The sequence below is a fragment of the Galeopterus variegatus genome, unplaced genomic scaffold (assembly GCF_000696425.1).
Source record: "Galeopterus variegatus unplaced genomic scaffold, G_variegatus-3.0.2 Scaffold1877, whole genome shotgun sequence".
Lineage (NCBI taxonomy): Eukaryota > Metazoa > Chordata > Mammalia > Dermoptera > Cynocephalidae > Galeopterus > Galeopterus variegatus.
This window is the reverse complement of record NW_007727988.1, coordinates 186,864-202,112: the sequence shown is the minus strand read 5'-3', so window position 1 is coordinate 202,112 and position 15,249 is coordinate 186,864. Positions and strand designations below refer to the sequence as shown.

Genomic DNA, 15,249 nt, shown 5'->3' with positions numbered 1-15,249 from the left:
CCGAGGGTTCGGATCCCACATACAGACCGGCCGCTCACTGGCTGAGCGAGGTGCGGGCGCAACACCGAGGGTTGCGATCCTGTTGCCGGTCCCGGTCCCGGTCCTGGTCCAGTACGGGCGCGACACTGAGGGTTGCGATCCGTTGCCGGTCATGAAAAAAGACAAAAAGGAAAAAAAAAACAAAAAAACTAAAAACAAGATGCAAAAAGAATTGGGGAAAAATCATCTCAGAGCTGTAGGATAATATCAGATCATCTAATTAATATTTTAATTATATAGAGTTGTAAAACTTATATTCTAATATAATATTGTATAATAATGTAATTAGAGTCTCGGAAGTAGAGAAGCAAGAGAGTACAGGATAAGAAATAATTGAAGAGATAATGGACAAGAAATATCCAATATTAATGAAAGACATCAACACAGATCCAGGAAGTTCAGTAAACTACATACTAAGGAAAACATACCTCAACATGTCAGTCAACCTGCTGAAAACTAAAACTAAAGAGCAGATGCAACCATTGGGAAAAAAACAGTACAGACAGGGAAACAAAAATTAAAATGATGGGGGCCGGCCCGGTGGCGCACTGGATAGTGCGCCGCTTGGGAAGTGCGGCGGCGCTCCCATCCGAGGGTTCGGATCCCACGTGCAGACCGGCTCCCGCTCACTGGCTGAGCGAGGCGTGGGAGCAACGCCGAGGCTTGCGATCCCGTTGCCGGTCCCGGTCCGGTACAGGGGCAACACTGAGGGTTGCAATCCGTTGCCGGACACGGAAAAAAGACAAAAGACAAAAAAAAAAAAAAAAAATTAAAATGATGGATGACTTCTCACCAGAAACAAATGAGACCTGGGTACAGTTAAATAACTTATTTAAAGCACTAAAAGAAGAAGAAGAAAAAAAAGGTCAACATAGAATTCTATATCCACTAAAATACCTCTCAAAATTAAAAGTAAAATACATTCTCTGAGAGATAAAAGATGCGAGATTTCATTCATCTCTCGAAAAACTGCAATAGAAGAATGCTAAAAGAAGTTCTTCAGACTGAGGAGGATTTATATCAGATGAAAACTTATATTTGCTGGAAAATATGAAGAGCAATAATAATGAGGTATTGTGGGATTTATAACCTATATAAGGAAAATATAAAATAACAAGAGCACAATACGTATAAGGATACTTCAAAAAGTTTGTGGGAAAATAGAAATAAAAGGTAATTCGAATCTTTCCATGAACTTTTTAAAGTACCCTCGTGTATTGTCACTTCTAGTGCTGTGCTGTCCAATACAGTAGCTTCTAGCCATAAGTGGCTATTTAAATTTAAATTAATCAAATAAAGTTTAAAATCCAGTTACACTCACCACATCCAAGTGCTCAATAACCACCTATTACCTACCATATTGTAGTTTAGATATAGGATATTTCTATTATAATAGAAAGTTCTATTCCACACCAACCAATCACTACATACACGCATAGAGAGAGAGAGAGTGATAGAGACAGACAGACAGACAGTAAATACTTTAGACTTTGCAGACTACATATGGTCTCTGCCTCTTCTTTTTCTTCTTCTTGTTCCTCCTCTTCCTCCTCCTTTTTACAACCTTCTTAAAATGTAAAAAATTCTTAGCTTAGTCCATGGGCTGAATTTGGCCCATGGGCCATAGTTTGATCACCCCTTGTAATATACTATCTTAACAAAATAAGAGAGAGAAACTATATGACAATCATATTAGAAGCAGAAAAAGCATCTGACAAAATTTAACAATCTTCCTAGTAAAAATTCTCAGCAAACTAGGAATAGAAGGGAACTTCTTCAGGCTGGTAAAGGGCATCTATTAAAAACTTACAGTTAACATTATACTTAGTGGTGAAATATTAAAATCTTTACTCCTAAGATTGAGAAACAAGGCAAGTATGTCTGTTTTCTCACCACATTTAATATTGTGCTAGATGTTGTAGCCAGTGCACAAAGGCAAGACAACAAAATAAAAGGCATAAAAATCAGAAAATAAGTAAAAATGTTATTTGCACACCACATTGTGTATGTATAAAACTGTATGGAATCTACAAGAACTATTTCTTGTATATGAATTTAGCAAGGTGGCAAGATTCACGATCAATATCCAAAAATCAATTGTATTTCTATATATGAGCAACAAACAATTGGAAAAATAAAATTTTTAAATTAGTATAAAAGTATCAAATACCTAAGAAAAAAATCTAATGAAAGACATGCAGATCTTATACAAGAGAAGCTACAAAACATTGCTGAGAAAAAAAAAATTTAAAACCTACCATCTTCATGTATTAACTGACTAAATACTATTAAAATGTTCATTTTTTCCTAAATTGACCTATTGATTCAACATGACCCCTATCAAGATTCCAGCAGCCATTTTTGAAAAACAAGAAAAGCTAGTTCTAAAACTTATATGGCAATGCAAAGAATCTAGGATACCGAAAGAAATCTTGGGAAAAAAAAAAAAAGTGAAGAATTTACTAATTTCAAGACTTACTAGAAAGCTCCAGTAATCCAGAGTGTGATTTTGATGTAAGGATATACAATGAGATTAATGGAAAAGAACCAAAAATGTAGAAATAGCCACACACATATGATCAATTGATTTTCAGCCAAAGTATGAAGTCAGTCTAATGGGTGAAGGAAAATCTTTCTAAAAAAATGTTGCTGGAACACCTATATATCTGTGTCGGAATAAAATAAACCTCATTCTGTTCTCAGAAATTAATGTGAGATGGATCACATACTCAAATGTAAAACTCCAAACCATAAAACTTCTAGAAGAAAACATGTTTTTGTGACTTTGAGGTCATACAACCATAAAAGAAAAAATTGATAAAGTGGACCTTATCAAAATAAAAATTTCTGCTCATCAAAAGATGTCAATAAGAAAGTGAATAGACAAGCCACAGTCTTCTAAAAAAAATCATAGCATATATATCTGTCAAGGACTTGTATCCAGAATACAAAGAATAATACCTACAATAAAGAGACAACCCAATTTTAAAATGAGAAAAGACATGAAAGATATACAAATCAAAGATAAGTATGAGAAAAAGTGCTCAACATCAGTAATCATCAGAGAAATGTAATATAAATTAAAGCCACAGAGTTATTTTGTACCCACCAAAACAGCTAATATAAAGAACACTGATAACCGGAAATGTAATGTGGAAAGAGATGTGGAGCAACTGGAACTCTCATACATCACTGATAGGAGTAAAAAATGGTAAAACTACTTTGGAGAAAAAGATGGCAGTTTTTAATAAAACTACATTTACCATATGACCCAGCAATTTTCTAATCTTACATATTAATCCTGAGAAGTAAAAACATGCAAGGATACTTCAAAAAGCTCATGGAAAATTAGAATTAAAATATGAATAGTACCATCAACTTTTTTTTTTTTTTTTAAAGATGACCGGTAAGGGGATGTCAACCCTTGGCTTGGTGTTGTCAGCACCACGCTCAGCCAGTGAGCAAACCGGCCATCCCTATATAGGATCCGAACCCGTGGCCTTGGTGTTATCAGCACCACACTCTACCAAGTGAGCCACGGGCCAGCCTAGTACCATCAACTTTTTGAAGTATCCTCATCTATTCACAAAATAACCAAAACCCAAAAAATCTTATGTAAGAATATCCATAGCAAAAAAATAAAAGAATATCTATAGCAACCTTATTCATAATTGCTCCAAACTGAAAACAACCTGAAAGTCCATAAACAGGAGAACAGATAAACAAATTGTGGTATATTTATAGAAAGAAATACTAATTAGCAATAAAGAACAATCTACTGAACATACAATGGATGAGTGTTTAAAGCTTAAGAAAGAAGCCAGATGTATGAATTCACTTACATAAAATCTAAAAGCAGGCAAAACAAATCTTCAGCAATAAAAATCAGCAAGTCATCACTGGAGTGGCAAGGGGCTCAGGGATGATTTTAAAGGTACACAACAGAACTTTCTGGGTTAATGGTAATGTTCTATATCTCTTTTCTGGGTGGTTGTTTCATAGGTGTATACAACTGTCAAAACATCAAACTGAACATTTAAGTTGTGTGCATTTTATTATATATTAATTTCTATATGAATTTAAAATAAAGATGAGTAGAAGATCCCTATTCCAGGAGCATGTGTACAACCTTTTACTGACCTACTTATCTGATTTGTTCATTTCAGTGTTATTTCGGTGCTCTAATCTGTTCAGGGCTAGGCCCTTGATTATGGAATTTATCTTAAAGGGCACACAATCCAGTGTCCCAAAGAAATAGCATTTAGAATCTGTGAAGCAATTTTGTGGAAGCAACAGTCTTTTATTTCCATGGGTAGCAACCATTTGACCATGGTAAGGCACTGACTTGTACTACTTTGATTTTTACATTAATACATGGTGGAGTTCTTTATAAGTACAATACTTAACCTACTTTATTGAAAGCTAGTCAAAATAACAGGGTAAAAATGAATTCTTCAAAGGCATGCAGAACACTATTACCCTTCACTAAGCTCATTCTCTGGCATTTGCTGCCATGACCTTTGCAATGCTACAAATTAGTATCAGGATTTTGGGATACAAAATCATTTCCTATCCAAAGCAGGCACCTTTTCCAAAGCAGGTGGACACTCAAGTCCTCCCTTACTAGAATACTCTTTAGTATTTGCCCTAGTTAGGTAGAAATAAACCACAAGTCAGGGTTTGCGGTGGGAATTTATTAACAAGCAAACAACTTTGCTCATACCCAAAAGACCAGCAATTAGTTTATAAATGACTTGAGAGCAGGTGCAAGAACTTAACAATTTTAGCGCATTCTATAAGAATGTCTATTGCCCAAATAGGCCCACAGAAGTGCTCCATAAATGTTGGTTATCATTTAATGTTGCACTCCCTCTGAGACAATGATGTGACCTGCAGAGATGGGAGTACACACAGCAAGGGAGTCTCCCTGCAAGAGGAAGCTGGGGAATTCAAGTAGCGGTGTTTTGGGATAGGGTCCCAAAGAAAACTTAGGATGAATTCAGGCTGTGTGTGTTCGCTCAATCCTCAGATATCCCAATTTGGCCAACTGATTCTAAAGAACTAGACCCTCACTGCACAAGCTCCAGATTCATAATTCTAATAGCCATGTATTGTGCACTGAAGTGGCTTTTAGGGCAGTGCTTTGTTGTTATGCATACAGAAACAAATTTTAGCCATCAGAAGGAAGTATAAAATCTATAGAAACATGTTTTCAGCCTAAAGAGCTTTCTCGGGAATAAACTGCCTGCTATAGGGAACCAGTTTTATATATTTATAATCACCCTCCAGATTCTCACTCTGAAAGCAACTTCAATACTGCATGGCAAAAGGCAGGCGGCTTGAAGAGTAAATTCCAAACTCTTATACAGTTGTAGTCAGTGAAGAAGGATTTACAAGTGCCAAATGTTACTCAGGAAATGTCACTTTATGTATATAAAGCTAATGTCATTAGTTCAAAATAGGTAAGATGGGCCTATACTGGGAAGGGTTTGGAAATATAGGGCTTGCTTCCTAACTCATTAAAATTCCAGGGAGGCTCTCAAATCTAAGGGGAAAAAAGATTACTTTGGGTCCTTCTTAGTAGTATAACTGAGGTTACCAACAAGAAGCATCTGCTTTGAACAGAGAAGAGCCAAAAATAGGAACTGGTCATTGAGTTTCTAGGACAGTCTAAGGTTGGAAGCCCCCTTATCAGTCTATGTAATTTAGCAGGTGCTTTTGGTAAGGCTGTTTTGAGATGCAGCTACATTGTGGTGAAAATAATATAGTGATCTTATTTACAGAATGGGCATGGTAAATATCTCATAGGATTGTGAGTTTAAATCAGATGGACATGAAGCATTCAGTAAACACTAGTCAGCCATAATTATTATATACTAATTCCTTATGTGTATTTAAAAATCTCAGGGCACTTCAATTTTATTGAAGACACTTTTTATGATGCATATCCAGCTAACCATGATCTCCAACATCTGCCTTCCAATCCACGGGCATGAGCCACGTTTGTATTGATGATCCTGCCCCATGGATCTGATTGGCTCTGTCTCCATGTGTCTGGAGCAGTTAACATGTCACACCTGGAGCTACAGGGTAATTGGTAAGAAAAGCAGAAGCTGAGCCAGCCCTGTGGATCACTCGCAAGAGTGCGGCGCTGGTAGTGCCAAGGCTGCGGGTTCGGATCCTATATAGGGATGGCTGGCTGAGAGTGGTGCAGGCAACACCAAGCCAAGGGTTGTGATCCCCTTACCGGTCAAAAAAGAAAAAAAAAAAAAGAAAAGCAGAAGCTGTTAAAGAGAATGATATGGATGTACAGATGGCAGACAATGCCAGTTTAGGGTCCAATCTGATCCTGCCTTTGGGAGTCTGAGACAGTTGTGTGTCATTTTTTGCCTAAGTTAGCACTGGTTTGCTTCTAATTTGTAACTAAACTTTGTTTTCCCATTTTCTTTGATAGTCACAATATTCCTACAAAACAAGCAACATATTGGAATGAACATATGGAATCAGACAAGCATGACCCTGCTATAAACTCAATGTGTAACTTTTGAGAGAGTCTGTTCCTCACTTTAAAAATGAGACTGGCTGCAAAAAAAAAAAAAAGGATAGGAGGGCTGGTTGGTTAGCTCATTTGGTTATAGCATGGTGCTGATAACGCCAAGGTCCAGGGTTTGATCCCTGTACTAGCCGCTGCCAACCAACAAAAAAAATAAGATAGCAATACCTACTTTGTTTTAGGGCTGCTTAGAAGATAATGTAAGTAAGGCATATGGCAAGAAGCACTCAATAAATTATAGTTCCTATTAGTATCTCCATTTTACAAAAGGGAAAACTATGGCTGAGAAATATTTTTTCTACTACACCATACTAGGAATACAAACAGGAAAATCCACGGTCTTAACACACAAGTTTATCAAAAGAATAAAAAGTGAGAAACTTGTGAACTCTGAACTTAACTCTAAGTGATTAAGTGGCATTGTGCCTTGACTTGATGGAAATCGCTTAATGACAGCTTTTATAACTGCTCAACTTCCTTTGCTCATACCCTACACTAGTTTATTTTCCCAGATACATCCCTCCCCCCCCCCCCCGGGAAAAAATGTATTGCCAGTTGAATATTCTACTCTGCTTGTCAGTTCTACTTCTCTATAAGGCTTTTTTGGTTTTGTGAATTGAACTATTTTCCCCAAGGTGGACCACTTAACAGAAAATTGACAAAAAACAAATTGAGCAGTCTACACTATACCATTAGGAAGTACCATTCCACAAAACCCATTCAGCTAGGACCTACCCTTGAACCTGTGAATTTGCCTTGAATCCTTCTGTCTCTTATGACCTACAGTTGATCACCCATACTCCCTCTTTGCAACTATATGTCAGTCTAGATCAATGGTGTTGGGGTGGGGATGGGGAAAGGGCTTTAAAAAATGATGCCCAGGGCCGGCCCGGTGGCGCACTTGGTAGAGTGCAGCGCTTGGGAGCGCGGTGGTGCTCCCGCCGAGGGTTCGGATCCCATATAGAGACCGGTCCGCTCACTGGTTGAGCGCAGTGCGGGCGCAACACCGAGGGTTGCGATTCCGTTGCCGGTCGCGGTGCAGGCGCGACACTGAGGGTTGCGATCCCGTTACCAGTCACGAAAAAAGACAAAAAGGAAAAAAAAAATGATGCCCAGATCAGAACCCAAAGCAATTTAGTAATAATCTCAGTGGAGTAGGACTCAGACACTAACTAGTAGGAAGGTACTTCAACAAGTTCATGGACAAATTGAATTAAAAGTTATACATATCTTTCCATGAACTTCTCAAAGTACTCTTTTTTTTTCGAAGGCTTCTCAGTGATTGCATTGCCCAGACAAGTCTGAGAACCGCTGGTCTAGATAATGTCAGATGGGCAGTAGCTTCAAGTTGCAATCCAAGGTTAATATGAGCTGGAAAATGAGAGCCTACGAGTGGTTTTTTCTTTGGCCCACATTTAACACTTATCTTAGCCAAAAGGCCAAGAAGCAATTTGGGCCCACATTTAAAAATATTGTAAATTAATCACGAAACATTTCAAAATTAAGAGAATTCACATAAAGTCTGGATTTCACAGGCTCCTTCTCAAAGCCCACTTAGCTCAGGGTAGTCTATTCCTAAAATATTTACCTGGCTCCCGTAGACATCTGAGTTTGAGACTCCTGTATTACTACAGTGATAAGATTGTGCTTTCGGCATTGTTTCAGCTGCTACATATCGATGTGTGATTGATTAATCAGCTCCCACCTTGAAAATGGCCCTATATCAGCATGTCTATGGCCCTGAATAAGCACATCATGGCCTGAAAACTGCTTTTCATAAGAATCTTCATATTATTTTTCCTATTCTAAATGCTATTGCATAGAGAAAAATCAATTGCTGTCTTAAAAACAATCTAATTCCACAAAAAGCAAAAAAGGAAAACCCAAAAGTGGTCTGTTTACTACTACAATAGGCACTATCTGATTTCGAATTGAGAATTTCTGAGTTGGCTATTTCATCTTGGATAATTAAGTAGAGAGGCAAATTCTTTAAACCAGATAAACACCAATTTTATCCCCAAGAAACATGAAAAACCTGAGGAGCCCACATATTTTACTGTTTCTGAAGAGCCAAGATTTTCCATAAGGCTCACTGTTTATCATCTTCCTGAAGCCTCAAAGGTCGTCTAGTTCCAAGGATAAATGCTGAGATCAAATAAAGGCTGTTCTGTACATTTCCAGTTATTAGTTCAAAAAACTAGGCCAACAACTGTAAATTACTTGGGCACTAATTATCAAATCAAATCATGCTGAACCATTTACTCTCAACTGTCACATGATAGACTTTACATAATGATTGACTGCCCTAGTCTGCAAGATGATAAGAGCTTACTCTTCTACCCATAGCTGGTTTCTAACAATTAGGCAAAACACAGGGCCACATTAGTTGCAAAACTCTGCAACAACAAATTAAAGATCAGAGACAGTATATAGCAATCCTCTAACAGTAGCAACGACAGGCATTGATAGTCTTTAATGTGGTTTAAAAGTACAACACTATAGTTAAGAACCACCTTTCCTGGTACTGAGTGCCAAGTCATTCTAAGACAAGAATAAGAAAATATGATACAAAGAGGTAGTATGATGTTATTTGAGCCCCAGATTTAAAAAACTGTGAAATCTTGGGGAAGTTACTTAACTTCATTGAGCCTCATTTTCTTCCTTTGTAAAGCAGAGCAGTTTCTACTCCACTTGTTTTACACGGTAATATAAGTATGTTAAAGTGCTTGAAGATGAAAGTGATAAATGAAATCTCAAAATAACAAATCCAAATAATACTAAATTAAATTGTCCTAAAATCTGGACTTAGCTAGAATATCAATGACAAATATCTCCAACTTTGGGACCTTCAAGACAATTCTCCCTTCACCCCTATGCAAGATAGATATCAGCTTCTAAGATTGAGCTAAATGGGAGTGATGAGGAGTTTTGAAGTTAACTGAGAATGACTTAAAATACTTTATCTTAAAAAAACTGAAATTCAAAGACCTATTGAGCATCTAATATGTATCATGGTTACAACACAAACAGCATTCTAAATTCCATGCTGGAGACGGAGAAATTGGAAAGCTTTCAAAAAATACACAGGCTTCATTAACCAAGTTAAGTGTTGGGGATGGTCTCATTCACAGTTCTCTGTAAAGAAACTGAACCAAATCTTCACATTTTACATTAAGTAGGAACAGTGAATAAGGAACATAATACAGGTGACTGTTAGCCACCCATAGCTCATCCTTTTAAACTATAAAAATAAACATAGTAACTAATGGAATAACAAAATAAAAGTTTATTTTATTAGAATTAGGAATGTTCTTTCCCTCTGGGCAACCTGAACAGTCCAGTTACAATGAAAATCTAAGAACAGTTATTTCCACAGCACAGGGTGCTCTATGCACAAAATTACAGGGTTAGGAGCATTTAATCAATTTATCGATCTGATTGTCTCACCAACCCGCCCCATCCCATCCCCCAAGTGCTCTATACCAGGATTTGTAGCTAAAAGAATTTGTTACATTAAGTCCTTTTCTCTCTTGTACTAAATTTCAGTTCCTAATCATGGCTGAACCACATATTACACTGCAGATTCAACCATTTCAAATCAAGTCAGTCAGTCTTGGCTCTGTCATACATGTGTGTATGTATACACATGTGTATTTAATATATTTATTTAAACACACATAAAACACATACAATCTGGGTTGCAGCAAATTACATAGAATTTAGAGTCTGATGATATTATATGCTACTCAATTTTACCACTGCAGTTTGTGTCCTGAGCTTTGGATCAAAATTTTATTGTAAATCATTGGAAGTCCATCTGCTGCTCAAAGAATTGTTCAAATGAAGCATGCAATTTTCAAAAGACAATGTAACCAACCTCAAGAAGTCAGGGAGACCCTGGTGCTTATTGTGAATAGAGCCCTCTGATAGAAAGACTAGGGTGAAATAGGAAAACTGTCATAGAAGATGGCTTGCCTATACCAGCTGGGAGCACTCAAGCTACTAACAATGAAAGCAATTAACTGTGGGAATTCTGTCAAATATGGTGATAGCTGTTAAAAGCTTGGAAGTAGAAAAGGCCAGTTCACCTTGATCCATACAAATTAAGGAATGCACCCACAACTGCAATACCCTCACAGGCAGTATGCCAATACTGCAACCAGAAAGCATCTCTAAAAAGCACTGTTCCTCAACAGGCGGGGGCTGATATTATGAAGTGCACACACTGTTTCTGGATACCTGTTGAAGGGGAGCATATAAAGAGGATTTATGACACCCAAACCTAGATACAGCAAAGTTAACTGGTAAGATTTTTTAAAAACACCACACATATACAAAGCATTTTAAGGGAGCCACATACATCTATATAGCAACTCTGGCTGCTTTTCAAAGTTACCAGGGAAAGGAACTTACTCAAGCTTTCTAAAAAAAATCTCCTTAGTTTCGATAAATTTCTTTTAAGATTGATGCAGTCATTTAAAGTAAAATAAAGTCAAATGGATGATGGGAAAAGGGGAGAAGAGAATACGGAAGCAGACACTGAGTTCAGATCTGCACCTGAGGTGGCAAGCGAGGGAAAGATAAAAGGTACAGGTAAAGTTGATCCTAAAGCGACAAGTGGCTTAAGGAAGCAGCATAATATACTCAGCAAACATTCACTGATTTTTTGATGGGAAAAGAATAGTTGCAAGTACATCTCATGTAACAACCTTTTCTAAAAGGAAAAGTAGGGTTGATTCAGCAAAGCCTAACTTAGGCAAAAGGCCAGAGGAAAGTGAACCTACTTCCCAATGGAGTAATAAGATGTACAACGCAAGAGCAGACAAAGCTGCCTCACAAATGGTAAACACTCCCTAGGCACAAGACATTAAAGGAAGACAAAGAGGTCCTCAGCCAAAACTGTTATTTAATATTTAGACCTCTTAATCTAGTTGCCTAGTTTACTCTGCACTCCTGTATAAAACTGATAGATTTAGGGATGCTGATCTGTTGAAAAACACCACAGCCAGAAGGGCCTAAACAGGTATATAGTTAATAAAACCACCACCATCCTTTACTTTTAACATAGCTCTTAGTAGAAATTTCATAAAAACTGACATTACAGCTAAAATGCATTATTAATTCTCCTATCTGCTGACAACAGAAAAGAAGCAAACTCAGTGATTTCCACTTAAATGCACTAGATGGGAATATCATGTTCTAGGGGTGTTCTCCTTCAAACTGAACCCACAGCAACACATAGAAGCAATTTCAGTATCCACCATTTTAAGTTCACAATCTGAGACTAAGTGAATGGCTATTTATGTTTAAAGCAAAAACATTCTATCTGACACCCTAATGTAGAGAAGGGGTGAGAGAGACGAGCCATAACTAAAATCTTAAAAGGCTCAAAGCAGCAATTAAGGGAAAACAAAAAAAGAAAAGGAGATTTTGAAATGCTTCCTCTAGATGTGATAGGGAGCCTAGGAAGTCCGCAGCTGTGTACATGACATGGGCACACAAGGGCTTGGGTAGAGGCATGAGGCCATGGAGGGGAACTAGGTTGGGGACAGGATCATTCATGAACTGCAGCAACAAAATTCCCTGTTGCAGCCCTTATCAGGCCACAGCATTAGTGAGAGCTTGACCTCCTCATCCCTGATCAAGAGCTGAGAATTCAAGGCGTGTGGCCCATGGCCAGCAGCAGACATATTAAAACCATAAAGGGCAAAGTAACCCCAGGAAAGGGAAATCAAAGAGCTCTAGTTAGGTCTTCCAGAGGTGCTAAACCAACACACCTTTTATCCCAACCCCAACCCCGGAAAGATAAAGCAAACTGAAAGAAAATGCACAGCAAATAGACATAATCTTGAAGATTTTTAAAGAATAAATATTTGTTTGTAATTAAACATTATGCAAACACGTGCCACGCTTGCTTTGTCCATGCATATGCGCTATATACAATTTTGAAAAATACTGTGTTGTCCTTTTGTTTTAAAAGTCATATACAAAGTTTTTTTGTTTTTTGTTGGTTTGTTTGTTTAATCCTCTTGCTGCCTACCCCCTTCCCAGTCCCAAGAATTTTCTTTACAAGAAACTAATCTTCATTCATTCATGACACTGGGGTATGAGAGAAAGAGAGTCAGTCTGTGTGTGTGGGTGTGTTTGTATGTGTAGGGGAGGAAGGGGAAGAGGTCCTTTACCAAAGTACAACAAAATGGCTCGTTTGGACATGAAAAGCAGTGTCAAGGAACTTTGAAATTTTAACTGTACTACACTCAGGAAAAGGAAAAAGAAAAAGAAAAAAGTCAGCTTTGAGAATGAAGCTACGTTACAAGTTAAGTTGGAGGGCTTTTAGTGTGTCTGTCACACTTTTGTTGGCGGCCTAGAATACTGTTGTACAATGGTTTATCTACCTTTTTTATTACAATATAATTTACTTAAACTTTCCGTTAACAAAACAGAATTCTGGTACTACAGACCAGTGGTGTCAGAATAGGCTTAGTGCCTCCTTGTTTGTGTTTGTTTTGTTTGTTTTAATTGCATGAGCACTCTAGATGGTAAAGTTTTCAGAGTTCATTTTATGCAGGGCCATTCTCAGTCCTCAATGTACTCCCACAGATCTTTTTCATAGCCTTCATGCACATGCTGTAACAAAACCCTTCGTCGACTCTCACAGTATCTGTAATCAAAGAGAAAAAAAACTTGTCAGCCTCCAATAAAACAAAACAACAAAAAAGAGGCATTCGCTTTTTTTTTTTTTAAAAGACAACTCTATAGTTTATCCAGACTTGGAAGCAAGCAACTAATAGGCACATTTTCTGGTCTAGATGCACAGATACATCAAACTGCTCCTAATGTTAAAAGAGTATTTTTTGAAAGCCATGAATTAATTTTAGAGCAGTAAAATATTAAAAATTCTGATGAGCCTAAGAAATCATGATCCAATCCCGTAGTTCTACAGATAGGTAAAAAGTTTCAGATAGAAGTAATTTCATGGGTTATTTCATAACTATAAAATCTTTGTCAACTGTAAAAATACTATAAACATGATGTAGTAGTTACAAGCTGGCTAAGGGAAGTGAAAATATTAGTCAGGACTGAACTCCAAGTCTTCCAAACTCCCAAAGTTTTCTAGTACTACTAGAAAGATTAGCATTTGCCAAGAGCACACGTCAGGGAAAAGAACTTCATGTTGAGAAATCAAACATTTTGCGCCTTTAGCCTAAGAGGTGGCATATCTTGAAGTATGGTCTACCCCTTGAACAAAATAAATCTCCCATCAGAGATAAAAAAATCTAATAAAAACTCTAAAAAGTTTGTGTAGCTCACTTGTCAAGCCATGAGATATGGGATTCCCAGGTTAAGATCAACGTCTTATTCTCACCCTTCATTCTAATGGCCATTTTTCCTTTTTAGACTCTTCTTCCTCATAGCACAGCAATTAAAGCAATTAAAGAGTTAAAGATGGATGGAAACCGAATCAACCAGTGAGATAAATGGCTGAATTCCCCCTCTATGCTTGACCACTACTATTTGCAGTTCATTGCCCAATGGACAGAAGCAATTGACATGAAAAATGGCAGAAGCTCAGTTACTGGATAAAACTGTTTCACTATCACTTAACTTCACCTCTAAGGCATATTAGACCAACACTGGCAGAAATATTTGCTGAAGAGTTATTGAAAAATAATCTTACCTGTATTTATCTTGTACTTTCTGCTTTATATCCTGCAGAGAATCTTGGGAAATATCTCGTTCAAGGTAGCCTGAAAGTACCTCTGTGGCATTCTCTAGATCTGCTTGGTTGTTCTGCAAAAAGAATACATAGTAAATTTTGACTTCAAAATAAAGCTAAAACATAAACCATTTTGGCTGCTTTGTTGACTACAAACTGCTCTCAACACTGATTCCATAATTTTCAGATGGTTTAACAGCACCTTTAATGCTCTGTGTGGCTTTTATCTCTAACAACTTATTCTCTTTTCCAGAACAATTTTTAAAATGTTAAAACAGCTGAAGATTCACCCACTATCTTTGGAAGACTACTGAGGACAATTTGAAAGGACTTAAAAAGTATTTTCAAATTTTCTAGTTCTGAGAGCTGCTCTTTGCTAAAAACCCAAAGGGAAACTTGAGAAAAAAATAGAAATCTGTTTTTGCTAATATCTGCTAGCACCTGTTTCTGATAAGAGAACACTGTATAGAAGATTAAAATTTTGTTATTCTTTACTGCTATGACTAGTTCTGTACATAGTACCTTCTTTTTTTTTTTTGTCTTTTGTCTTTTTCCGTGTCCGGCAACGGATCGCAACCCTCAGTGTTGCCCCCGCACTGGACCGGGGACCGGCAACGGGATCGCAACCCTTGGCGCTGCTCCCGCGCCTCGCTCAGCCAGTGAGCGGGAACCGGTCTGCATGTGGGATCCGAACCCTTGGGCAGGAGCGCCGCCGCGCTTCCCAAGCGGTGCACTATCCAGTGCGCCACCGGGCTGGCCCTACATAGTACCTTCTAAATTCCCATCTGCTAGTCTTATTGTCTAGTCATCTATAGACATCAATGTGTCATGCATCATTCTTTTTTTTTTTGGGGGGGGGGGGGGGGGGGGGTTAACCGATACAAGGACCAAACACCAGATCTAGGTGTTATCAGCACCACACTCTATACTGAGCTAACCA

The 15,249-nt window shown here is 37.8% G+C and overlaps 1 protein-coding gene across 1 annotated transcript in view; it reads right to left on the bottom strand.

Moving 5' to 3' along the window:
- Window positions 1-9,862: 9,862 nt before the first annotated feature.
- LOC103595883 (E3 ubiquitin-protein ligase ARIH1) overlaps window positions 9,863-15,249 on the bottom strand; it is a 112,500-nt gene continuing 107,113 nt past the window's right edge. The window contains exons 14-15 of the mRNA XM_008579409.1: window positions 14,271-14,383; window positions 9,863-13,253 (exon numbers count right to left, since the gene is read on the bottom strand). Coding sequence (XP_008577631.1) covers window positions 13,169-13,253; window positions 14,271-14,383 — 198 coding nt within the window. The 3' untranslated portion in view covers window positions 9,863-13,168. The remainder of the gene's footprint in view (window positions 13,254-14,270; window positions 14,384-15,249) is intronic.